General features: G+C 36.7%; 1 protein-coding gene and 2 non-coding genes across 3 annotated transcripts in view; 1 reads left to right on the forward strand and 2 right to left on the reverse strand.

Moving 5' to 3' along the window:
* Smp_136470 (putative rho/rac guanine nucleotide exchange factor) overlaps window positions 1–25,663 on the reverse strand; it is a gene marked incomplete at both ends in the record, with an annotated part of 49,812 nt that overhangs the window by 442 nt on the left and 23,707 nt on the right. The window contains 9 exon segments of the mRNA XM_018790196.1: window positions 2–610; window positions 2,154–2,263; window positions 5,000–5,141; window positions 7,368–7,899; window positions 11,161–11,321; window positions 13,757–13,906; window positions 16,490–16,600; window positions 21,022–21,219; window positions 24,614–24,709. Coding sequence (XP_018655564.1) covers window positions 2–610; window positions 2,154–2,263; window positions 5,000–5,141; window positions 7,368–7,899; window positions 11,161–11,321; window positions 13,757–13,906; window positions 16,490–16,600; window positions 21,022–21,219; window positions 24,614–24,709 — 2,109 coding nt within the window.
* Smp_tRNA_00953_Gln_TTG.1.1 lies at window positions 10,215–10,281 on the reverse strand. The gene has a single exon. It is a non-coding gene (tRNA).
* Smp_tRNA_01979_Pseudo_TTG.1.1 lies at window positions 17,781–17,849 on the forward strand. Its single transcript has one exon. It is a non-coding gene (tRNA).

Below are 25,663 nucleotides of genomic sequence, written 5' to 3' on the forward strand. Positions count from 1 at the left end.
ATTGAAAAATATTTTTGTCCATTTTGATTACTGGATAAAAAAATTTTTTAGCTACATCTCTTCTTAATGGTGAATGTGAAGTAGTGGATTTTGATGCTTCAGTTAAATTTGATGATAAATGCAATAGATGACGATCTGAAGTATTAGATATAGATAAGTTTCGAACACTAGTTGAATGAATCATTTTTGTTGAATCACGTTCAATTGAAGTATAATTACAGGATCTAGAACTGGAACGTTGATGATTAGTCATGATAGTTGGTGAATTATTTGATCTGATACGTTTATCTATAATACACATGGAATCTGTTTGATTATTATGATTGGTATGATTACAATTGATAGATTCAAATAAGGGAGATTGAGACTCAAAGAATACATTACGTTTATTCCCTTCAATGTTAATATTTTTACCGGAGTTGATACTGTTACCAGAAGTAGGTGTAGTATCAACAAAATGACCATATGGTTGATTGTGTAACTCCGAAATATTATCTGAACTACACATAGAATCTGGTGACATTATAATAGTAGATAAATCATCTCGTTGATATTTCATCAATGGTTGAACAATTAGAACTTCGGGTTCCATTAGTTTACGATAATTTTCCTAAAGGTTATTGAAATAAGGAAAAGAAGTCATATGAAACATTTGATATAAATTGTTAATATTCTGCATAAAAATATGGCTGCCAGTTTTCTTCGTTTATTCGATAGTAAACAAAGTTTTTCATTCACTTGGTATTGTTTACTTTAATTTTTAATCCCATCCGGCTGACGAGTCACAAATAAGACGAAACGTGTGTCCTGGATTCCACTGTTAGTTACTATAAAATCTTTGCTTATCATGCTTATGAATTAAGGCTATATCGAGGTAATACGCACAGTATGCACACATACCAATTAGAGACTGACCAGTTGCAATCCTAACACATCAATGGGAAGATTCAAACAAACAATACTAAGTGAATTTAAACTTTACCGAGTATCAACTAGTTGAAAACTTAGATTTAAGATTTATTATTGATTGGTTACAACTACTTCACAGATTCGTCAAGCACAAAACTGCGTCACAAGACAAGCCCTCACATGGAATCCTGAAGGTCAAAGGAGAAGAGGACGACCAAAGAACACATTACTCTGATAAATGGAGAAAAACATAAGAAGAATGAACAAAAGTTGGATAGAACTAGAAAGGAGGGGGTACGACAGAGTGTGTTGGAGAATGCTGGCCGGCAGCCTATGCTCCATTGGGGGTAACAGGCGTAAGTAAGTAATTAAAGTTTTGTGGTGTATGCTCCATTTGAGTGTTCATTAGGAAATTAGGAAAAGGCAATGAAAATGGATAGGACATACATTAAGAAAATCACCAAACTGCATCATGAAGCAAGCCCTTACTTATAATGGTGAAGGGAAGAGGAAAAGAGGAAGACTGAAGAACACATTACACTGGAAAATAGAATCAAATATGAAAAGGATGAATGTCAACTGGAAATAACTGGAAAGGATTGCCCAGGACAAAGTTGGATGGAGAATACTGATGTGCGGCCTATGTTCCTTCTCAACGAGGGGTAACAGGCGTAAGTAAGTAAGTTACTTCACAGTTTCATCAATTAATGACGTTACATTTTTCATACTAATAAAAATTCAACTGAATATAAACATTGTAAATATTTACATCTGGTTTATTAAAGAGTCATGTTTGTTTAATCCATTAGTGTTAATAGGATCTTATCGAGTCAGTTATTATGTGGCTGCTTATCTGAGCGATTTGAAATCTCATAAATTATATTGTAATAGAGGGTGATTGAAAGCAGTGGGTGATAAATACTATACAGGAGTTAAATGCTGGTTGAATCTTGTCATTAGGGAGCACTTGTAATCTTAAAGAAAACCGATGTTCTCCATGGGATTGGAGGTCAAGCCATTTAAAGTTTACAGCCTGAGATGTTACCAAAGAGCTATTCGGGCGGGAATAATCTTCTTTTTCATTCAATTAATAGTAGAGTAATGACCAATGTCATATTTGTTTAGTTCAAATACAGTAAAACTACTTTACATATTACAGAATTTTAGTAAATAACACTTCAAATACCAGAGTCTAATGACAAAAGCTATTCTGTCAGTTCATACTTTAGATTTGTATTAATTACCTTTGCTGATTCAATCTGTGTAATCCATTCATCACATTTAGGTCCAGCAGAAAAAATATATAGATTAGCAATATTATGAAAGTCATCTAGAATCGCGCAACCAAAAACACCTATAAGAAATTAAGCAGATAGGCAAAAATAAAGAGAAAAGAAGTATGATAAGAATTTGAATACTATTTCATACGAGTATTTTATATGAACTTAGGCAAGTAGCTAGTTGACAACAGTTTACAATTACAAAACTCTCATAGTTGAAAACGTGAGTCAATTGAAGCTAGACCACGATGGAAAACCTGGGAGCACTGGACGGCTGTTTCGTCCTATTGTGGGACTCCTTGGCAGTGTGCATTCACGATCTCGCCTCATAAGATTCGGACTCATGACCTATCAGTCTCGCGCAAGAGCACTTAACCGATAGACCACTGAGCCGGCATCCCATGGTGTTTATGTCTAACTCCAACCAATCCACGAAGTTGAGCAACCATTCACCAGTGAGTTCCTATCTCAAAAAAGACGTGGTTTGAACTCCGCTTGTCACTGCTTCTCACTAGAACCCTAGGATATACCTCTCGAAGTCAGTCACTAGTGAGCATATGATTATAATCAGAAAGGGTTTTGTGGAGATTTAGTATTTTCACAGTTAAAATAATTTCGTTTACCATATATAGTTGAAATCATAAGTCAGTTGAAGCTAGACCATAATGGAGAACCTGGAAACACTGGACGGTCGTTTCGTCCTATCGCGGGACTCCTCAACAGTGCGCATCCACGATCCCACCTCGCGAGATTTGAACCCAGGATCTATCAATCTAGAGCGCGAGCGCTCAACCTCTAGACCACTGAGCCAGCCGGTATCCAACGTTGTTAATGTCTAACTTCAACCAATCCATGAGCGACCATTCATCAATGTCTTCAGTGAGTTACTATCTCACAACAGATCTGGTTGAACACCACGTTTACTATAATTCAAATCCATTATTTAATGTTTCCACTTGATTATTGCTTACATTTTTTAGCGCATTAACTAAACTACTTATAAGTTTCAGTAGTATAAGCATCTTCAATGATTTTTATGTTGTGCATGCACGTTTTCATAACAATTTACATATCTCATTCATTTGTTTTTATATTTTGATGTTTTAGTTCGTTTTCTCACTTATAAAATTGTTTTTAAACATAACAGTTTTCACATTGTTTTGTCCTTAGTCTCATTTTTGCTTGTTGATAAACTGTTATCAAGATTAGACTCAACTATTAGTTATCATTTGTACTATCGGAGCCTTTTTTTATTTCCGACTTACAGACGTGTAAGGCGCCACAAGTTTGGAATAATTTTGAATAAAACTTTTTCTGGTTAGCGTTTTTTATGGCGAGTTGGTTTTCTATGGGATGGGGTCGCTAACCCCATGCCCAACCCTCCTCCTTTACCCGGGCTTGAGACCGGTAGTAGTCCCCGGAGAAGCTACAGGCGGAGTTCCACCTACAAGTTCTGGTTTGTAGGTAATTTATGTATATTAATCAATATAGAAAGGCTTTTTTTGTAGACAAATCGCTGTTTTTGTGAGCTTTGATTTCACATGTATCTCAAGTTTGTGATTTAGATGCTTCGATATACATTTAACACCTATTCATGGTCTCATTCATGATAATGCACTTTGAGTTGGCGAAATTTTGTAAAGTAGATGCATCAATGTGGTTCGTATCTTAAGAATTCTCAAACTGCAGTACCTCTATTTATTCACTGAATGTTCTTTGAGTTCCAAAAAGATTATTAAACAGTATTGGTAATTATAAGCAAAGATGGATAGTGGCTAGCGGTGGAATCCAGGACGCGCATTTCGTCTTATTTGGGACTCGTCAGCTGGAGTGAACATCAACTCTGAGATGTAGGTACATCCAGCTGACGAGTCCCAAATAGGATGAAATGCGCGTCAAACTGGATTCTACTGCTAGCCACTATCTATCTTTGCTTATGATGCTTATGAATTAAGGCTATATTGAGGCAATACGCACAGTATACACATATGCCAATTAGAGGCTGACCAGTTGTAGTCCCAAGCATCAATGGGAAGATTTAAACAAAAAATACGGAGTATTGATAATGTATAATGAAGATTGCTTTCAGATTATATGAAGCTTTTATAAAACTATATCTATTCATAAAGAATAATGTTAAATAAATGATATATAGACATTTACAATTTTTTATTCTTTCTTTTTTCTTTTCAACGATTATTTATAATCAAGTCATATTCAAATAGATAATGAATAAAAGAGGAAGATCAAAGAAGACAATACACCCAGAAACAGAGATAGACATGAGAAGAATGAACAACAGTTAGATGGAAGTACAAAGAGAGACTGAATACAAAGTGGGTTGGAGAATGCTGGTCAGTGGCCTATGCTCCATTGGGAGTAACAGGCGTAAGTCAGTCAGTCAGTCAGTCAGTAAGTAAGTAAGTAAGTAAGGAAGGAAGGAAGAAATGGAGACAGGCATGAGAAGAATGAACAACAATTAGATGGAAGTAGAAAGGAAGGCCCAGGAAAGAATAGGTTGGAGAATGGTGGTCGGCGGCCAATGCTGCATTGGGGCTAACAGGCGTAAGTAAGTAAGTAAGGAAGGAAGGAAGGAAGAAAGGAAGGAAGGAAGGAAGGATGGAAGGAATGGAGACAGACATGAGAAGAATGAACAACAATTAGATAGAACTAGAAAAGAAGACCGAGGACAAAGTGGGTTGGAGAATGTTGGTCAGTGGCCTATGCTCCACTGAGGGTGACAGGAGTAAGTAAGTAATTTAGTAAGTAAATGATGAATAAATCAAAAAGCAATAAAACAATCCACTAACCAGTTTCACGACCACGTTGTATAATTAATTTATCTAATCGTATAGGATTTTTTATTAATTTCCAATAATCATTACCATCTTTTTTATGTTGTTTAGTAATTAAAAATAAATCCGTTAAAATATGACATACAGTTTCTATGGACTAAAAATAAGGGAAATATAAAGAAAAGAAAAGAAGAATATAAACTATGGACAAATGTATCTATACAAATTTAATAGAATAGGCGAAGGCCATCAGAATGAAGAAACCGGAGCTATGTGTACAGGAGAAATATCTCCAACGCCCTGCTCTTCCCTTGACCAACCACATGGTTAAATAATCAAGAGTAATCTTAGCTATTGGATGACCTAATTTGTCTATTGTACTTATGATCATTCGTAGTCAAATATAATTGTTATAGTTGAAATCATGAGTTAATTGAAGCTAGATCACCATCGAAAACATAGAAGTACTGGACGGCCGTTTCGTCCTATTATGGGACTCTTCAGCAGTGCACATCCAAATGTAATTGTCTCTTTTATCTTTATTCACAAATCTTTGTATTTTATTATTATTATTATTATTATTATTATTGTTATTGGTTAAAAATCATTATTAATCTCCCCTAGACACGATTCTTTCACTTCGCATTGATCTCTCTTTATTATATCATACTAATTTTTCATACAATTTAATCTTCCACTTGATCGAGTTATAATTGCACTATCATATAGTGGAGAAGATTCGTAGCTCAGGTGGGTGATTTTGTTGTAGGTTTGTTCTCTGAGCTGGATGGTTTCGTCGTGGATCTTTCATCGTCCTTCTGGACGATATCATCAGCACAAAATTCATAACTCTCTCACCCTATTGAACCCATATTTATATTCTGATCACAGATCTTAACATTTTCACAGATTCGAGTTAACATTCTATATGAGTCAATATCAACATTATACAATTTTCTTCTATTTGGTTTGACAATGCTAAATGTACATACTGTAAACGATGTACTTTGCCTCTAACCTGGTCATTTGTTTCCGGATTATTGATTTAATTATATATGAATTGTAGAACCTGAAGAGAGAATTTATCGAAAAGAATATTCTTCATTCAATATATTAGTCTTTGAATAGGATGGGAGATCTTTAAACGAATAATAAGAAGTAGAAAGGAATAATTTTGACAGGGTTTCGTTCTTTAAGCTGGACGGTTTGATTATGGAGGTTCCATCATTTTTCTGAATGACATCATCAGCAAAAACTTCTGTTCTATGACAAAACCATCCAGTTCACAGAACAAAACTCCATCAAAATCATCCACTTGAGCTATAAATCTTCTCCATCAATCAGGACTCAGTAGCTGAGTGGATAACGCGATGGCGTTTGAAGCGAAAGGGTTCGAGTCCCAGAGTGAACATCAACTCAGAGATGCAAGTATATCCAGCTTGAGAGTTCCAAATAGGACGAAACGCGCGTCCTGAATTCCACTGCTAGCCACTATCCATCTTTGCTTACAATGCTCGTGAATTAAGGCTATATCGAGGCAATACGCACAGTTTGCACATATGCCAATAAAAGACTGACCAGTTGCAGTCCTAAACATCAAACAAACAATATTAAGTGAATTTAAATCAGAAATAATGTTTATTCATATTGGTGAGTTATTTCATTACGTTGTTGTGTGAGATCTTGGATGAAGCGATGCTTTCTGTTGGATTCACATTCAAATCACTTATTTTCACAATCTAAAACTTTACCGCTAAGCTATTGAGATCGTAGTTGAATTCTTGTAGAACTGAGATATTCACTATTGATTGATCATTGGATAGTGAACATTGTCAATCCATTGTAAATATCTCAGTTGTACAAGAAGTCATTCATGGTCTGAAGATTTCGTTTATAAAATCTCAAACTGTAAAGTTGAGTGTTAAGGCTTCAAATTCGATAGGTGAGCATTAGTTCCTTCAAGAATACAGATACACTTTGATGACTATTGTCAGCTAGCACGAAAATTAGTTTCAGTTAGTAATAAAAGTAACCTTCACAAACTATTGAACTTGAAACAAGTCGTTTATAGGATAGACTAAGAGGGGAACTAACTCAACTCATTAACCGATTGAAGATGTATATACTCGCCTTTGAGAAGTTTATTTGAAACCCAGTAATAGCAGTAGGTTGTTTAAACTAAGGTAATTGAAACTGACTGGTTCAAGCTATTGCCAAACGACGGTAATTTTGACAGTCCGGATATGTAGAAACTGCATATCATTCCTAGTTTAATTGCCTCGCGAACCCTTCCAAAAATGAACATTGAAACACAATGCGAACATGGACTATTAAAGTAAGAGCAGTTAACAAACTTAAAGATGATTTTTAACTGACTACTTACACGATTCGGTGGTTCTTTAAATCGTAAATTTCCTCCATATAATACAGTACGTTGAATAGTTCGCCGATAATGAATATCTGACCAATCATATGAAATAGAATCAGAAAATTCTGTATCCAGAGAAATGGATTTTTGTATTTTACCACCTTCAGAAATACGTGATAACATTACCGGAAATGAAAATGATTCAGTGGCTGGATTCGTTAAACTATAAATTCTTGAACGTTGTTTAAAACCTGTCGGTGAAGTATAATCTCTTGATGTTGTTGATGATGATGTAGATAATGTTTGATTACAATCACCAATACCGGAATCACTACGATTACAACTTGTTGTATTATGATTTAATATAGTTCGAGCATCTGATATTGAATTGTTAGAAGTGAATAATGGTGAACCACTTAAACGTCGATTACGTAAAAAGGCTAAAGATTTTGTACATGAAGGTATAGATTGACTAATGGAATGATAATCATTAAATAAGATCACTGGAGATGGTAATTTGATTGGACTAAGGATTGAAAATTTAAATCTGGTTTTGTTTATTCATCATAAGATAAAAGAAAAAAAGATAAGAACTAGGGTTAGATACTACTTTAAACTGAAATAACACAAGCAGAGATAGATAGTGGCTAGCAGTGAAATCTAGTTTGACGCGCGTTTCGTTCTATCTCGGACTCGTCAGTTGGATTTATCTGCATCTCAGAGTTGATGTTCACTCTGAAACTCAAACCCAGGATCTTTCGCTTCAAACGCCATCGCATTATCCACTCAGCTACTGATAGCTACTTGCTTGTGCGATGGGGTGAAGTTTAAATTCATTTAGCATTGTTTGTTTGAATTTTACCATCGATGTGTTAGGATTGCAACTGGTCAGTCTCTAATTGGCATATGTGCATACTGTGCGTATTGCCTCGATATAGCCTTAATTCACAAGCATGGTAAGCAGAGATGCACATATGCCAATTAAAGACTGACAAGTTGCTGTCCTAACACGTCGATGAGAAGATTCAAACAAACAATACTAAATGAATTGAAATAACACAAATTTTTGCATTTTATATATTTGAAAGGGAAAGAACACACTTTATGGAGATAGGTACTGACTGGAACACTGTTTCTGAATAGATCATGCTCTGACTGGAACTAGTAGATATGGTAGTTGTCGGAGTTTGTTAAGATTGTTGAATTTTATAGTTTATAAGACGGACTAATCATAGTTAGAAAACGTATGAATGCTATAAATCATTCATTCTGGTATGAGACTACCCATAAGTGAGGATCTACGATCATAATCTAGGATTGAACGTAGGATCTTTGGGTCTCATAGTGAGAGCTTAAACTTTAGACCTTTGAATCGCTAGCCAGTAATTTTATCGCATGTGTTTTCGATATGTAAATCTTGGTTTTATTGTAGAAAACTAATTTATGGACTTAAATAGGAATAATATATTTGTCGAGACTCTCGGAGGGAGTACTTGTCTGAAGACTAGCTCAAGGAGAATGACAGAGGTTCGTGATCGATGAACAGAGTGAAATTTCGACCTTCCACGGAATGTTGAATGTGCCATACAGAATAATCATTGGCTAGGAGTTCCCTACCGAAAGTGCTATACTTTGATTCAGTGTCTGGAAACCGTTTTGAGAAGAATGTCAAAAGTTGTCGGATGTGATATGCCTATTGTTGTAGGACTACTCCCACCACTGAGTCGGATGCGTCTTATGCGATACTAATGGGTGCTTTGGCTTTCAAGTGTGTGACAAATGTTGCTTTGACAATATGTTCCTTAATCATGGAGAGTGCTTTCTTCGCGACATCTCCCAAATCGACTGATTTCGTATTTTCACGAAGCTGGTCGGTTAAGGGTCTCGGAGAAATGCGCAATTCGGTATGAACCGTCTAAATAAACTCACAAGACCGCTAAACGGGCGTAGTTCCTTGATTGAGGTCGGTCCGGAGTAATCCAGAAATACTTCCATATAGCTTATTAGAGTCAATATTGATAACCTGGAAGTGATGGATAGCGATTCTGTTCTAATAGAAGACTCCTCAGTAGTGCCCATCCACAACTCGGCAAGCGAAAATCCAGTCCAGGACCTTTGGTCACACTCATGAACGCTTAACCTATAGATCATTGAACCAGCATCCAATCTCGATTTCATTGAAAATCAGAAAACTCTACAAACCTACACTTACAATTAACTCTGTGCGTTAAATTCCTGTGATGCTAATTTAATAGCCTATATCCATATTTTCCAACATTAGTTTCGGTGTAGATCTCAATAGTTGTTTACCTAGATACAAGCTAAGTTATGATTCAGAAGGCTTTTTGAAAAAATTATGAAACTCAATAATAAATTGTAGATTTTTATGGAATAGATAGATTTTGGTTAGGAGTGGAATCCAGGATATTAGTTCCCACCTATTTGGGAACTGTTAGTTTTGATTATTTTTAAGTCTAAGACTTAAACTCGATACCTTACGGTTCTAAAACAACAGCAGATGGCGATTAAACGTCACAACATAGATTCGCTCAGACCAATGAATGTAGACAACTATGAAAATCATCAGGCAAACAAAACAGTGGACAGAGGAAGTACCAAGAAAGCTAGAGAGTTTCTAGAAGCATGGCACTATGATAACTCATCAATTGATAGATATGTAGGGATTAACCCTATCTATCAAATAATAAGGAAATGGGATCAATAATTCGATGGTCTGAGATCAGTTTAGAAATTAAAACAATCAAAATAAAGATGGATAGTATCTAGCAGTGGAATTCAGGACGCGCGTTTCGTTCTATCTTGGACTCGTCAGCTGGATATGCCTGTATCTCTGAGTTGATGTTCACTCTGAAACTCGAACCCAGGACCTTTCGCTTCAAACGCCAACACGTTATCCACTCAGCTACTGATAGCTACTTGCTTGTGCAATGGGGTGAAGTTTAAATTCACTTGAATCAAAACAAACTGATCAACATTCAGTCTTTAATGTTGAAAAGAGATGATTCAAACTTTATAAAGTTTACTTCGAAGTCATAAAAGACATTCCATACAATATCTAACTGTTCAAAACAGTCAGTATGATAATATGTAGTAAAGCAAAATATTCAGTGGATTACATTGAAATTCACTAATCTCTACAACTCCATTATTGAAGATCATCATATGCTTACTAGAAACTAGCTTCAAAAGGAAATTTTCACAGTTCTATTGGGAAGCCGTGACCAATGGAGTTCAACCGTTTTGAATATGAAGCAATTACATACAGAAGACAATGTAAGATGGTTGCTCAATATCGTGGATTGATTGAGGTTAGACATTATCACCATTGAATGCTTGTTCAGTAGTCTAGGGGTTGAGCGTCCTCGCACGAGACCGACAGTTTGAGGTTTGGTTCACGCTCTCAGGATCATAGTTGTACACTGCTAGGGAGTCCTATACTAGTACGAAACGACTATTCAAAGTTTTCAAGTTATCAATGTTTGTCTAACATTTCTCAGTTCAGAAGGGGTTTTGTGGAGATTTCAGTATTTTTCAAAGTTGAAATCATAAGCCAATTGAAACTAGACCACCATGGAAAACCTGGAAGCACAGGACGGCCGTTTCGTCCCATTATGGGACTCCTCAGCAGTGAGCATCGACGATCCCGCACTCGCGAGATTCGAACCCAGGATCTACCAGTCTCTCGCCAGAGCCCTTAACCAATTCAGTTCATAATTTGAATGAAATGCAATAACTTCCATGACTCCTTACTGACAATAATAAAAATTATAATACTGTATACTCTTACCTTGAATAATCACTAATCAATTGTGTATAATCATCAACATTATTGTCTAAAAAATCACAACATATTAATTTTGATGCCAACAATTCTAAACTTTCCCATGTTTTTGTTTCAGTCATCATTTGTTGATTAATTTCTTCAATGAATTCACTGATTGAATTGAACTGTATATTTTGAGAGAGAAAAACAAAAGGTGGATGGAAATGAATAAAGTTGGGAGTAAACAGTAATAGTATAATTAGCAATAACTCCCAGTATAAGAACAACACTCCGCCTGTAGCTCCTCTGGGGGCTACTGCCGGTCCCAAGCCCGGGTAAAGGAGGAGGGTTGGGCATGGGGTTAGCGACCCCATCCCGTAGAAAAAAAACTCGCTAAAAAAACGCTAACCAGAAAAAAAAATTAAATAAGAACAAGGGAAAGGTGATATGAAAAAGCTGATCTGTGATCATTATCATATCTGCTCAAGCCTTTAGTTGCTATATGGTCACTGATTTGAATGACTCATGATCAAGTATACTGTATTGAGTTGTTAGGTGGCGATTCGAGATTACTTACTTACTTACTTACGCCTGTTACTCCCAATCGAGCATAAGCCGCCGACAACAATCCTCCAACCCACTCTGTCCTACCCCTTCCTTTCTAGCTCTATCTAATTGTTGTTCTTTCTTCTCATGTTTGTCTCCATTGCTCGGCGTAATGTGTTCTTTGGTCTTCCTCTTCTCTTTTGACCTTCAGGATTCCATGTGTGAGCTTGCCTTGTGTTGCAGTTGGGTGATTTCCTCAAAGTGTGTCCTATCCACTCCCACCGCTACTTCCTGATTTATTCCTCCACTGCATGGAATCTGGTTCGTCATCTCCCACAGTAAGTTGTTGCTGATAGTGTCTGGCCATCGGATCCAAAGTATTCTGCGTAGACAACTGTTAATAAACACCTGTATCTTCTGGATGATGGTTTTCATAGTTCTCCACGTCTCCGACCCATACAGTAGAACTGTCTTGATATTTGTATTGAAAATTCTGATCTTGGTGTTGGTTGATAATTGTTTTGAGCTCCAGATGTTGTTCAGTTGTAAATATGCTGCTCTTGCTCTGACGATCCTCGCCCTCACATCGGCATCTGATCCACTGTGTTCATCAATGATGCTGTCCAGATATGTAAAGGTTTCCACATCCTCCAGAGCTTCTCCGTCAAGTGTGATATGATCGATGCATACTGCATAGTATCGAAGAGTCTTGCTTTTCCGTTTGTTTATATTGAGACCTACTGCTGCTGAGGCTGCTGCTACATTGGTCATCTTCTCCTGCATTTGTTGTTGCGTGTGTGATAGAAGAGCCAGATCATCTGCGAAGTCTAGATCGTCAAGCTGCATCCTGCCTGTCCACTGTATTCCGTGCTTTCCTCCACATGTTGACGTCTTCATAATCCAGCCAATCACCAGGAGAAAGAGAAAGAGTGAGAGTAAGTAACCTTACCTAACACCGGTCTTTACCTCGAATGAGTCGGTGAGTTGCCCTCATGGATGATTTGGCAGTACTTGACAATAAATCCTGTTTGATCTTGGTTTCGTACTGATTGAAATTCATCAGTATCTTCAATCTTGAGGGGGGACTGAAGCATTCTACATTTTGATAGAAGGTATTTGATTAACACCAATGACTAATCAAAGCTTATTTCGGTCAATAATCAGTCATTAATCGATATTAAATATCTCAGTCCTACAGAAGTTTAGTGCTGATCTGAATAGTTCAGTGGTAACGTTTGGATGACACTAGTCCTAGTCCTGTGGGAAACATTACTCATTCAAGAATGAGGATTTTTTGTTCACGAATCTGAACATGCACTAGTACCAGGTCAAGTATCGTTTCCAGCTATATAGGAGTTGTTACAGTGGATCATTGAAAAATAGACCGAACTGTAATATAGTAAATATACAGAGAGGGTGAATCTGATGCAGATGTGAGGGCGAGGATCGTCAGAGCAAGAGCAGCATATTTACAACTGAACAACATCTGGAGCTCAAAACAATTATCAACCAACACCAAGATCAGAATTTTCAATACAAATATCAAGACAGTTCTACTGTATGGGTCGGAGACGTGTAGAACTACGAAAGCCATCATCCAAAAGATACAGGTGTTTATTAACAAACAGTTGTTTACGCAAAATACGTCGGATCAGTTGACCAGACACTATCAGCAATAACCTATTGTGAGAAAGAACAAACCAGATCCCATCTAGTGGAGGAATAAATCAGGAAGTAGCGGTGGGAGTGGATAGGACACACTTTGAGGAAATCACCCAACTGCATCACAAGACAAGTCCTCACATGGAATCCTGAAGGTCAAAGGAGAACAGGAAGATCAAAGAACATATTACCCCGAGAAGTGGGGACAGATATGAGAAGAATGAACAAAAATTGGACAGAGTAGGCTGTAGAATACTGGTCGGCGGCCTATGCTCGATTGGGAGTAACAGGCGTACGTAAGTAACAGAGAACTTTTGAAGAAATATCTCTGAAGTGATGTAATATGATAAAAAAATTACTACATAACATTGGTAAGATAAACATTGGCTGAAGTAAATACACATTCACTTACCATTTCACTGACTTCTTGTTCTTCAGTAGAATTACAACAGTTTTTCCTTATTGATTCCATTAATAAACGATACTGTGTTAGTCGTGTAGTTGGTTTTGTCAGTTGATCCCATAATGGTTCACGATGATCATGACCTTGTTGATCAGCCCACTTAAAATAAATCAATAAATAATCATTATACTAATTATTGGATGGAATGCCTCAAGTGTATTGATACTTTGGAGATAATAAGGAATTAATGCATGAGGTCTAATTAAAGGGTCTTCAAATTATCAGGTCAAGTGAAAATGACCCACAATTTATTTTCTCATACCACAGGAAACTCGAATTTTTTGAATAGAATTCAATTATATTGTACAGGTTTTGTGTGATGGAATGGGTTATCAGCTCAAATGAATGCTATTTGGTGTGCTGGGTTCTCTAAGCTGAATGGTTTAAGTGCGGAGCTTTGATTATTGTTTAGGAAAATGAAAAATGATTCGGTATAAAGATGGCAGAAGAAAGAGTTGGCTCGTATAATAAAAAGTCTTCATGTTGATATGTAGTTGTGAGAGTAATACATAACTGGTACCTGGTGACTTAGCCTACTAACTATTAATTATGTAATCTCCTTTCCCTTCATTGATTTCCACTTCGAACTCAGTGAGTGTGACAACTTGCAATTATTTTGAATAAAGGATTATCTAATGTTAACCTGATTCTGTATTCTAGGTTGCGAATCCTGGATCTAATGTAATGTGAGTAGTCTTATTATAGTAGTATATGTGAGAGCGAGAAAAATATTTTAAACCATCACATATGATACATGATTAATACTTTTAAGGAACCTATGATCAAAATCTTCAAAGCGTTCGTGTATCTTTTACTTATATAGACCTTGTTTTTCAGCAATGGGATAATATACGGTGAAATATCATGAAGTGTATACACCTTTTGATTGCCAGACGGACATCTCGCCTACACTATCGGTTCAACAAGTCGGCATAAGCCAAGTGAAATTTTCGAATCCATAATTTTGTCAAAAACCAACTAACGAGGACTGATAGAACTTCCAAGATAAAAGAATTGGCCAACTCATTCGACTACTACACTTCGTATAATCAACTTAGGCGATGATGAAGATCATATCTAAAGCACATCCCAAATATGATTATATTGTAAACCAAAGTGTTTGGGAGACTGTGCATTGCAGTTGGGTTTCCATCAAACAATGTGACGTCATTTGTGTGTTAAATCAGTAAGGAGGTATAAACCAATGTAAGTGGAAATACTCTTGAGTTATTATTGAGAATGACTATATTATAACTGTATTTTTTCAAACTACCCAAATGTAAAACTTTTTATTATTGACAAAGATCTTTAACTCATCATGAAAACAGCGATTTTATCAATGTCCTCTAAGGTTAACTTCAAAAGAATGAAGAACACATAGTTTGCACACACTATTGAAGTTAGATATTAACAGCGTTGGATACTGGCTCAGTGGTCTAGAGGTTAATCGTTCACACGAAAGACCGATGGTCCTGAGTTCAAATACCGAGAGCGGGATAGTGGATAAGCACTATCAAGGAGTCCCATATACTACGAAACGGCCGTCCAGTGCTTCTAGGTTACCCATGGTGGTCTGGCTTTAATCAACTTATGAATTCAACTATTAAATAAGCAACTGGTAATGAGATTAAAAACTGACTGTGGTCAGCACGTAACAGACAGATTAGTTGCTTGAAAAAATCTGCTTCAAAAAGTATTCATTAATGTTTAAATTTTAGATAGCACCTAGTGGTTACATCTAGGATGTCGGATATACCTGAACCCCTAATGGTAATGTTTATATGCAACGCTTCAAGAATCACTGTATCATCTATTCATCTACCTACTAGATTTCATGATTGACCGTTGTGAAAAATTTCGTCAACCTGTAGAATCAGAAGAATCAGAACATATTAAAGCTTATATTTCTAGAAGCCCCATATATTAACAGAGTTTAGACAAATTTAATTATTTTCATAGTTGAAGTCATGAGTCACTTGAAGCTAGACCACCACGGAAAACCTGGAAGAACTGGCCGTCGTTTTACAATTATTATGAGACTCCTCAGAAGGACGCATCCACGATCCCGCACTCGCGAAATTCAAACCCAGGACGAAACGGACGTCCAGTACTTTCAGGTTTTCCATGGTGGTCTAGCTTTAATTGACTCATGATTTCAACTATGAAAATACTGAAATATCCACAAAGCCCCTTCAAATTTAATTATGTTTGTCATCAGTTAAGAAATTCATACATTTGTAATGATTACTATACATACAATTACAACATACTTTAAAGAACATTGTTATGAAGCCATCTTTTTGGTGTACAGAAAGTTTGGAAACTAGTCCTCAAATCGATTCTATTTTGATACGTTTTACGTATTATTCGTTACAAAGTGAACTCACCCACGGTTCTGTCGAAGATCAGTAGACACAAGACAGTTGTTTCGTCCTAGCATGTGACTCGAAAGGGATCCACACCTGAAACTTGATCAGCGATCATAATTAAGATTTTTTAGGTCCCATACTAGGAGGAAGTAGCTGTCGAGTGCCTTTCGCTTTTCAATGGTACCTCAACTGAAGTTAATCTGTAACGAGTATTACCTAAAAATAAAGCAGCTTCCATGGGAACTCTTCAAATAAATTTCTCCGATAAATCGAGTATGACAAACAATAGGACAAAACGAATAGTATCATTTACCTCAAGAAATGTACAAAAGTTGGTACTTTGTCTAACAGCTTCTTGTGTATATGATCGACAACGAGATAAATTTACATAGTATTGTTTGTAAACACTGAATAAATCAGGAATCTAGAATGAAGGATAAATGTATACAACGAATTCTATGAATATCACGTTGGTCTTTTCTTTAAAATAAAGGAATGAATACAAAAATAAACACTAACACATCCGATACTCTGAATGGTTTTAACATCTTGCATTTTCCAGAACCTAGAAATTCGGTCTCTAAGTTCCATTGGTCGGATACTATCAGCAACAGCCTTCTGTGGGAGAGAACAAACCAGCTTCCAGCTGAACAGGAAATTAGAATAAGACGTTCGAAGTGGATAGGACATACATTGAAGAAATCACCAAACTGCATCACGAGGCAATCCCTAACTTGGAATGGTGAAAGGAAGCGGAAAAGAGGAAGGCCAAAGAACACATTACGTCGGGAAATAGAAGCGGATGTGTAAAGAATGAATAGCAACTGGAAATAACTGGAAAGGATTGTCCAGGACAGAGTTGAGTGGAGAATGCTGGTGGTTGGCCTATGCTCCTCGACGAGGGGTAACAGGTGTAAGTAAGTAAGTAAGAAATTCGGTATAGTATTGGAAAGTAGGATGTGCGTTGCATTTTATTTGTGGCTAGTTGGCTAAATGAACTTATATATTAGTGTTAATATTCACATTGAAACTCAAACCCAGTACCTGTCACTTCAGATGTGGTGTATACTACTTTTATGGACGGATATAAGTAGTATGCATCAGGAATAGAAAATAAAATTCTTATCAACAGAAGGGGGAAATGAGAAGAGAAAAAAACAAAACACGTAGGGGTAGCTAAAGGAATGAAAGAACAAGGGGTGTGTAAGAGACAACTCAAGAATGTTGTATAAATGTTGTCTTCTATGTATGGTTTTCATATTTTACCAATGCAGTGGGTGATTTTCCATAATTCAGTAAATTGGTTTGCGTACCCAAGTTTTCATGCATTATGAGTTGATAAATACAGATAGTCATCAAAATGTTTACTGTGCTTGATGTTTATAATATTATTGGTAAGGATACATGCTATCTGACACGCATTGAATAGGATCTACATATACCAATCAAGACTGCTTGAATTTCAACTTTGATTATCATCAAAGGGGGTATTACATAGGTTTACTTATCGTCTGTTTACTCATACAAGTATAGAACAATTATGAAAAATTAATTGAAACAAAGTATTTATTCTCTGATTTCAATCTAAGTTAAGTGGCTATCAGGACACAGTGGCCGAGTGGATAACGTGATGGCGTTTGAAGCGAAAGGTACTGAGTTCGAGTCCCAGAGTCAACATCAACTCTGGGATGCAGATACATCCAGCTGACGAGTCCGAAATAGGACGAAACGCGCGTCAAACTGGATTCCACTACTAGCCACTATCCATCTTTGCTGACCACGCTTGTGAATTAAGGCTATATCGAGGCAATACGCACAGTATGCACATATGCCAATTAGAGACTGACCAGTTGTAGTCCTACAACATCAATGGGAAGATTCAAGCAAACAATGCTAGATGAAATTAATCTAAGTTAAAGTTATAGATCCTCATTGCTGATGAGTCGTATACTATGACGAAAATAAATGTTCATCACCTTTTAAGTTGTCTAACCAATGTTACTCCATGATGTGAAACCATAAAGTTTCATTATCTCTGTAATACCCTATGTTAAGAACCAGTAATTCTGGCTTAAGAATATGGAGAAATGAAACAAACTATGAAACATCATCATCATTATTATTATCATTATACCAACATTAGTACCCATTAATCTATTCATTCATTGACAATAACAATCATGATCAAACAATCAAATTGGTCTTTACTAGTTGTTTTCGGTATCAGTTCATTAGTATGTTTTACATATTCTGTTTATGCATTGAGTGTTCCTCTGTGTTTGATGTGTATAGGTTTGTGTAGATGTGTACTTACGCCTGTTACTCCTAATGGAGTATAGACCGCCGACTGTGTACATGTGTGAGTGTATTCAATTCCTGGAATTCTCAATCTCTTCGTTTCTTTTAATGGTTACACATGGACACACATACATACAGGTGATGAAATCTAAATTATGTAAGTGTGTAACAATGTAAAAGTTAGTGTACTTTAATTGTTTGATTGTCACCACCACTACAACCACCACCACTAACATGTGCACATGAATGAGGGAATATTTATGTTAGTAATGGTATGTAAAGCATGAAAACAGTTAGTTATAGTGATACAATGATAATTCAATGCTAATTAATAGGAAACTGACTTCACGTAGTTCTATCTTGGCATTTGTATGTTATTATTATTCCTTACATTTAGGGCGTAACTCAAGTTCAATTACAAGACAAAGTATCTTGTAGATGTAGTTAGTACAGAAGAATATCGTCAGTAATGGCATTTCCTAAATAACAATAAATCTAATCACTAAGGTTCAGTGAAACACATCAGCAATAAAACACTAGTTACATCCAGATACTTATTTAAAGACATAAATATTGGTACAAAGAAGCACCAGATACATATGCGCCACACAAATCTCATTTGATTTATGTGAGGGATGTGATACTGCCAACGTGCCCAAACTGAAGCAGGTGGTTTTCTTAGGGGACCACACCCGGAGCCTTCGACCTAAAGGTCCGATCCAAAAGGCAGTGGAGCATCGTGAGGAGATGCAGTCTCATGGTAGCCGTTGACCAACGATTGATTCATACGCCATTTATTTCCCTCAGGATACTGGAGTCCATGTGCACCATTGGTTTGGAATCATGGTTTTATAACTCTCCTAGGTGGAACTTCCGTGTCCACCAACCCGGTTTAAGCGCCGGACATTCGCTTTTCGTCCTCTCAATTCCGTATATAACAGTAATGCTACGAGAAGACAGTGAGTAGGACTTGTGTGGCAGAGGCTATATACACGTTGCCATGTGAGAGCATTTCGGGAGGGAGAGTGGACTCTCCCCACTCTCGGCCATACCAGGGCATTTGGGGGCTAATAAACATTGATGAAATTATAGGGTCATTAGTGAGGAAGTGTAACTTTTGAGACTATCAAAGAAATGACCAGTTGTAGTCCTGAACATCAATGGGAAGATTCAAACAAACAATATTAAGTGGATTTAAACTTCACCTCATTGCACAAGCAAGAGGCTATCAGGACTCAGTAGCCGAGTGAATAACGCGATGGCGTATGAAGTGAAAGGTACTAGGTTCGAGTCACAGAGTGAAAATGAACTCTGAGATGCAGGGACATCCAGCTGACGAATCCCGAATAGGACGAAACGCGCGTCCTGGATTCCATCGCTAGCCACTATCCATCTTTTATCAAACGAATTATTTTTCAATAATCAACAGATGTTTGGACTATTTTATTTTTATATTCTCCTATTTCTGAGCTTTCGTTTAATCTGTAAATCGTCATACGTTTTACTAATATGGATTTATCAGAAAGGGTTTTGTGGAGAATTTAGTAATTCTATATAGTTGAAGTCATGTGTCAATTGAAGCTAGATCACCATGGAAAACCTGGAAGCACTGGACGACCGTTTCGTCCTATTGTGGGACTCTTCAGCAGTGCGTATCCACGATCCCGCCTCACGAGATTCGAACACAGGACCTATCAGTTTCGCGCACGAGCGCCTAACCACTAGACCACTGAGTCGGCATCCAACTGTGTTAATGTCTAAGTTCAAACAATTCACGAAATTGAGCTACACATTTGCCATTATCTTCAGTGAGTTACTATCCCACAACAGATCTGTTTGAACTTCACTTGTCACTGCTTCTCACTAGAACTCTAGGAAATACCTCATGGAGCTAGTCACTAGTGAGCATACGATTATTATCAGAAGGGGTTTTGTGGAGATTTCAGTAATTTTATAGTTGAAATTATGAATCAATTGAAGCTAGACCACCATGGGTTCAAATCTCAGGAGACGGGATCGTGAATGCGCACTGCTGGAGAGTCCCACAATAGGACGAAACGACCGTCCAATGCTTCCAGGTTTTCCATGGTGATCTAGCTTCAATTGACTCATGATTTCAACTATAATATGGATTTTCATGTAGTAATTTTCTTCTTGTTCCTCTAGCTTTGTATCACGTCTAGTTTATGAATGGATTGTAAATTTCTAATTGTGTTGCTAAGTATACAAAATTTCTGGTTTATAATTGTATGAATGTTCAGTTAAAATCGAACTGAGTACAATGGACAACGGATTTAAGGGTTAAGGTCAATAAGCATTGAGGTCTTGTTTTCTGTCCATTGTTCGGTGTATGAACAAATAGACAGGTCATGGATCCCACTGAGAACATAGGTGCACTAATCTATAGCTGAACTAGAAAAAGAATGATCATACAACTACTTTCTTGTTATTACGGACTGATCCTACAGGATTTAATACAATCCAATCAATCTGTATTTTTGCTGACATAATAAGGGGTGTGTTTGTTTGTGTTTTTACTTCACTTACATGTGTTATTGCACTTTTAAAGATAACCGGTGTAAATGCATCACCATTACGACGAATTTCTCTCAATGGTTCAGTAAGATATTGTAACCATAGTTTAATATTTGCTTTGAATATTTCTTCAATATTACCAAATATCCATCCAGTATCTAAATTCTCAAATAATGATTCACGTATTTCCAAAAATGGTGCTAAATAATACTGAAATGGGAGAAAAAATTAAAATGATTAGAAGAAGAAGAAGACATTACTGTTACAACGATTACTTACTTACTTACTTACACCTGTTACCCCTCGTCGAGGAGCATAGGCCAACCACCAGCATTCTCCACTCAACTCTGTCCTGGACAATCCTTTCCAGTTATTTCCAGTTGCTATTCATTCTTCACACATCCGCTTCTATTTCCCGACGTAATGTGTTCTTTGGCCTTCCTCTTTTCCGCTTCCTTTCACCATTCCAAGTTAGGGATTGCCTCGTGATGCAGTTTGGTGATTTCTTCAATGTATGTCCTATCCACTTCGAACGTCTTATTCTAATTTCCTGTTCAGCTGGAAGCTGGTTTGTTCTCTCCCACAGAAGGCTGTTGCTGATAGTATCCGGCCATTGAATGTTGAGTATTTTGCGTAGCCAACTGTATTTAAATACTTGTACCTTCCTGATGATGGTCGTAGTAGTTTTCCACGTTTCAGTTCCGTACAGTAGGACTGTCTTGACGTTCGTATTGAAGATTTTGACTTTGAAATTAGTTGACAGTTGTTTTGAGTTCCATATGTTCTTCAAATGTAGAATTGCTGTCCCTTGTTACAACGATCATAAACATTAATTTACAGTCTGAATTACAAACTGACAACTATTGAAAACCATGAAATACTGGATAGTTGTTTTATCATATCATGAGACTACTCAGAAGTGCAACCACGATTTCAATGAGGATCGAATCTAAACCATTCATAATTGTCAGTGAGCGTTCAACCTTTAAACCATTTAAACTGGGATCTATCGGGGTATATTCCCAACTTCAATCGATTCGTGATAACGCTCAAAATACATGTACTATAAAATTCAACAATCTTTAAAAACCGCTTACATGTATGTTACTTCGTCTAGTTATACAAAGATGTTTGAATGTGACAAAGTGAATCTTAATAAAGATTAATTTTATAATTCAATCGATATCACTTTCGAAATGCAATACCTTGATCTCTGGTTGAATTACATACCGAAGCTCAAATTTAATTCATCATTTCCATGTACATATAATATACATAACAAAGAGGATTGTTACCCTCAATACTGTATATTATCATTGAGTCACGGAATATCAGATGACAAAAGCTGACCATTGACTGTTGAGAATTAATGGCAATGAAAAGTGTCACTATTTATATACAGTTTTAGTCAAACTTAAAATATAATGTAAAGTAATTGAACTGTAGGGTTCAGCAAAAGAATATATTATCAGAAGGAAGTTTCGTGGAGATTTTAGTAATTTTATATACTTGTGATCATGATTCATGTTGAAGCTAGACCACCATGGAAAACCTGGAAGCACTAGACGGACGTTTCATCCTACTGTGGGACTCCTCGACAATGCGCATCTACGATCCCGCCTCACGAGATTCGAACCCAGGACAAACCAGTGATTTAGCTTCAGCTGACTCATGATCTCAACTATATAAAATTACTAAAATATCCACAAAACCTCCTTCTGATAATGATCATATGCTCACTAGTGACTGACTGTAAGGAATGTTTCCTTGAGTTCTAGTGGGAAGCAGTGACCAGTAGAGTTCAACCAAGTCTGTTGTGAGATATCAACTCACTGAAGACAATTGGTGAACAGTTGCTCAAAATCGCGGATTGGTTGGAGCTAGACATTGCACCATTGGATGCCGGCTCAGTGGTCTAGAGGTTGAGCGCTCGTGCGTGAGACTGGTATGTCCTGTGTTCGAATCTCGCGAGATCGTGTATGAGCACTGCTGAGGAGTTCCACAATAAGACGAAACAGCCGTCCAGTGCTTCCAGGTTTTCCATAGTGGTCTAGCTTCAACTGACTCATGATCTCAACTATATAAAAGAGTAGATTATCTAATAAGACTATTTCAATCAAGAATTAGTATGAATCAAAATATGGTGTAGATAAATTTCGACCTCACTGACTAATGACCTAAAATATTGATTTGTAACCTAGAGATTAAACCAGATTCCATCCGGTGGAGGAAGAAATCAAGAAGGAGTGCTGGATGTGGGTAGGACACACATTGAGGAAATCACCCAACTGCATCACAAGGCAAGCCCTCATATGGAATCTTCAAGACCAAAGAACAAATTACGCCGAGAAATGGAGACAGATATGAGAAGAATGAACAGAAATTTGATAGAACTAGAAAGAAAGGGGTAGGACAGATTGGGTTGGAGAATGGTGGTCAGCTAGCAATGCTTCATTGGGGGTAACAAGTAAGTAAAGTATATACTTCAGAATTACTAACCACCTTTCAGTCTCTTGGATTGAAAACGTCTATAACTGATATTGTTTGTAATGAAAGAAGTAATCTGAATTTCAGTTGAATGATTAACTCTTGAAGTTATTTACACACAACCTAAAGTTACAAAGGTTAGTTTTACAACTTGAATTACATGTGTGACACATTGAAACATTCCAAACATAACTAACAAACAGAAACATCAGTTATACTCCAGTTTGTAGAGTCTATCGCGATGAAAAGATTTCAGGCCTAAACAGTTTGTTACGAAAGGAAAAGTAAATAGAACTGTCATAAAATGTTTTCATCTATTACGTAACCTTATTCATGTTCACATAATCATTTGATGTTAATGTGATTGGATTTTGTTCATCAGTCCAAGTAGCTCGACACCTAAAATATGCTGCGATGTTAGTCAGTTGGAATTAGTCAGTATGAAACTATAGACCAAGGTTTTAGACTAGTTGGCAAGTGCCAGTGACGAGTGCTAGAAATCTCAGTTTGACAATCTCAAACTGAACGTCACCTAACTTGGTTTAGACAGCTGATTAGGATCACTTATCTCCGCACATCTAAATTGCAGCTCAAAGTTGGGTACGCAGATGTATAATTACCAAATGCGTCACATTATCATTATTTATTAACTATTCCATGAGTGAGAATTTGACTTCATCGATAAAATTCGATCATCCTTGAGAGTGAACAAATATGACTATGGTCAGCGATCAGTAGTCAAATAATTACAAATACCTCAATCCTGTAGGAGATCAGTCATAGTCCGAAAAACTCACCAGTGATGTCTAAGACCGTGAATCTAGCTGGTATTGTTTGAATGGCACAGAGAACATCAGTTCCTTGAGAGTAACTAGTACATATTGATTGCTAGATTTAAGTACATTTATGAATTCACTCATACGTGAGCTACTGATCAGTTTTATAGGAATCATATGATATATTTATCACCATTTAAGTACTATTAATTTTATTGAAATGATGATTACAGCTGACGAGTCCCAAATAGGACGAAACGCTCGTCCTGGATTAAGCATATTGTTGAACTAACACACAAATATCAATCCATACAACAACATTTTTCATATGTATAACTTACATCTATAATAGTACGTAAATACTTGATATAGTTTGCTTCAGTGTATATAAATTCCCAAATAGCTGATTGTCTTTTTTGTTGTTGTTTTGTCATTTTCTGTAAAGAATAAGAAAATATGAAGAGTAGTACAAAATCTTATTCAAGATGGAAGATGTGTAGCAGTGGGAGGTAAACGAAAAAGCATAGCGAACTCAATACAAGTGATAAACACTGGACTAATGAATATGTGTAACTTTTCAACAGATTTGACCAATTCACAGATTCACCAATGCTTCTTCCAGTTTTTCGATGGTACATATCCTTTCTACCCTATAAAATAGTGTTTTAACCAATGCTTTCTTGAAACTGATTGGACAAAGACCGCTGAACATTAGGTAAAGGCCGTTTCGAACGTTGAACAGTTTCGTCTTCTCTACGTTTTGTGATGCGGCCGGTTTAAACATCTGGGTCACTTGTTCTTGTCATCTATATATATTTTGCTTGTTTTAATACACAATTACGGCTATTATTCGCACAACCTATTCAGGTGCGCTTCTAAAAAGTATACAACCTTTAGATGTAAAGGTTACAAAAGGCCTAATCAGAGATATCGTGGTCTCTGTCACTATACACGGAAAAGAATGTACATTATTCAGATGTCGACTGACTGAACTGCTCACTTCTAACTGGCGATCACTCAATATTTATCGTCAGGATCGACGAAGAACTATGAAACGGAAACGTGTTGAAGTACTTTGCTCTGAGAATTCTATATTTTACCGAAAATATAATAGTGAATAAAGCTATATATATATGTGGAGAATGCTAATGAGCGGCCTATGCTCCTCCATGAGAGGTAACAGGCCTAAGCAAGTTAGTACTTAATAAATTAAGAAGCTATGGATAATTACAGGGATAATTTTCTGTGTATTGTATTCAGTCGTTTAATAAAATGTTTGTAAGCAAGACATTGTCCTGACTACTGCAGGCTCAGATTATGCTTGAAGGGGTATACCTCAACTAGTCAATTTTCAACTAGTCATTGCTGATGAATGGATCGAGTAGATACTA

Source organism: Schistosoma mansoni, chromosome W, assembly GCF_000237925.1.
Source record: "Schistosoma mansoni strain Puerto Rico chromosome W, complete genome".
Classification (NCBI taxonomy): domain Eukaryota; kingdom Metazoa; phylum Platyhelminthes; class Trematoda; order Strigeidida; family Schistosomatidae; genus Schistosoma; species Schistosoma mansoni.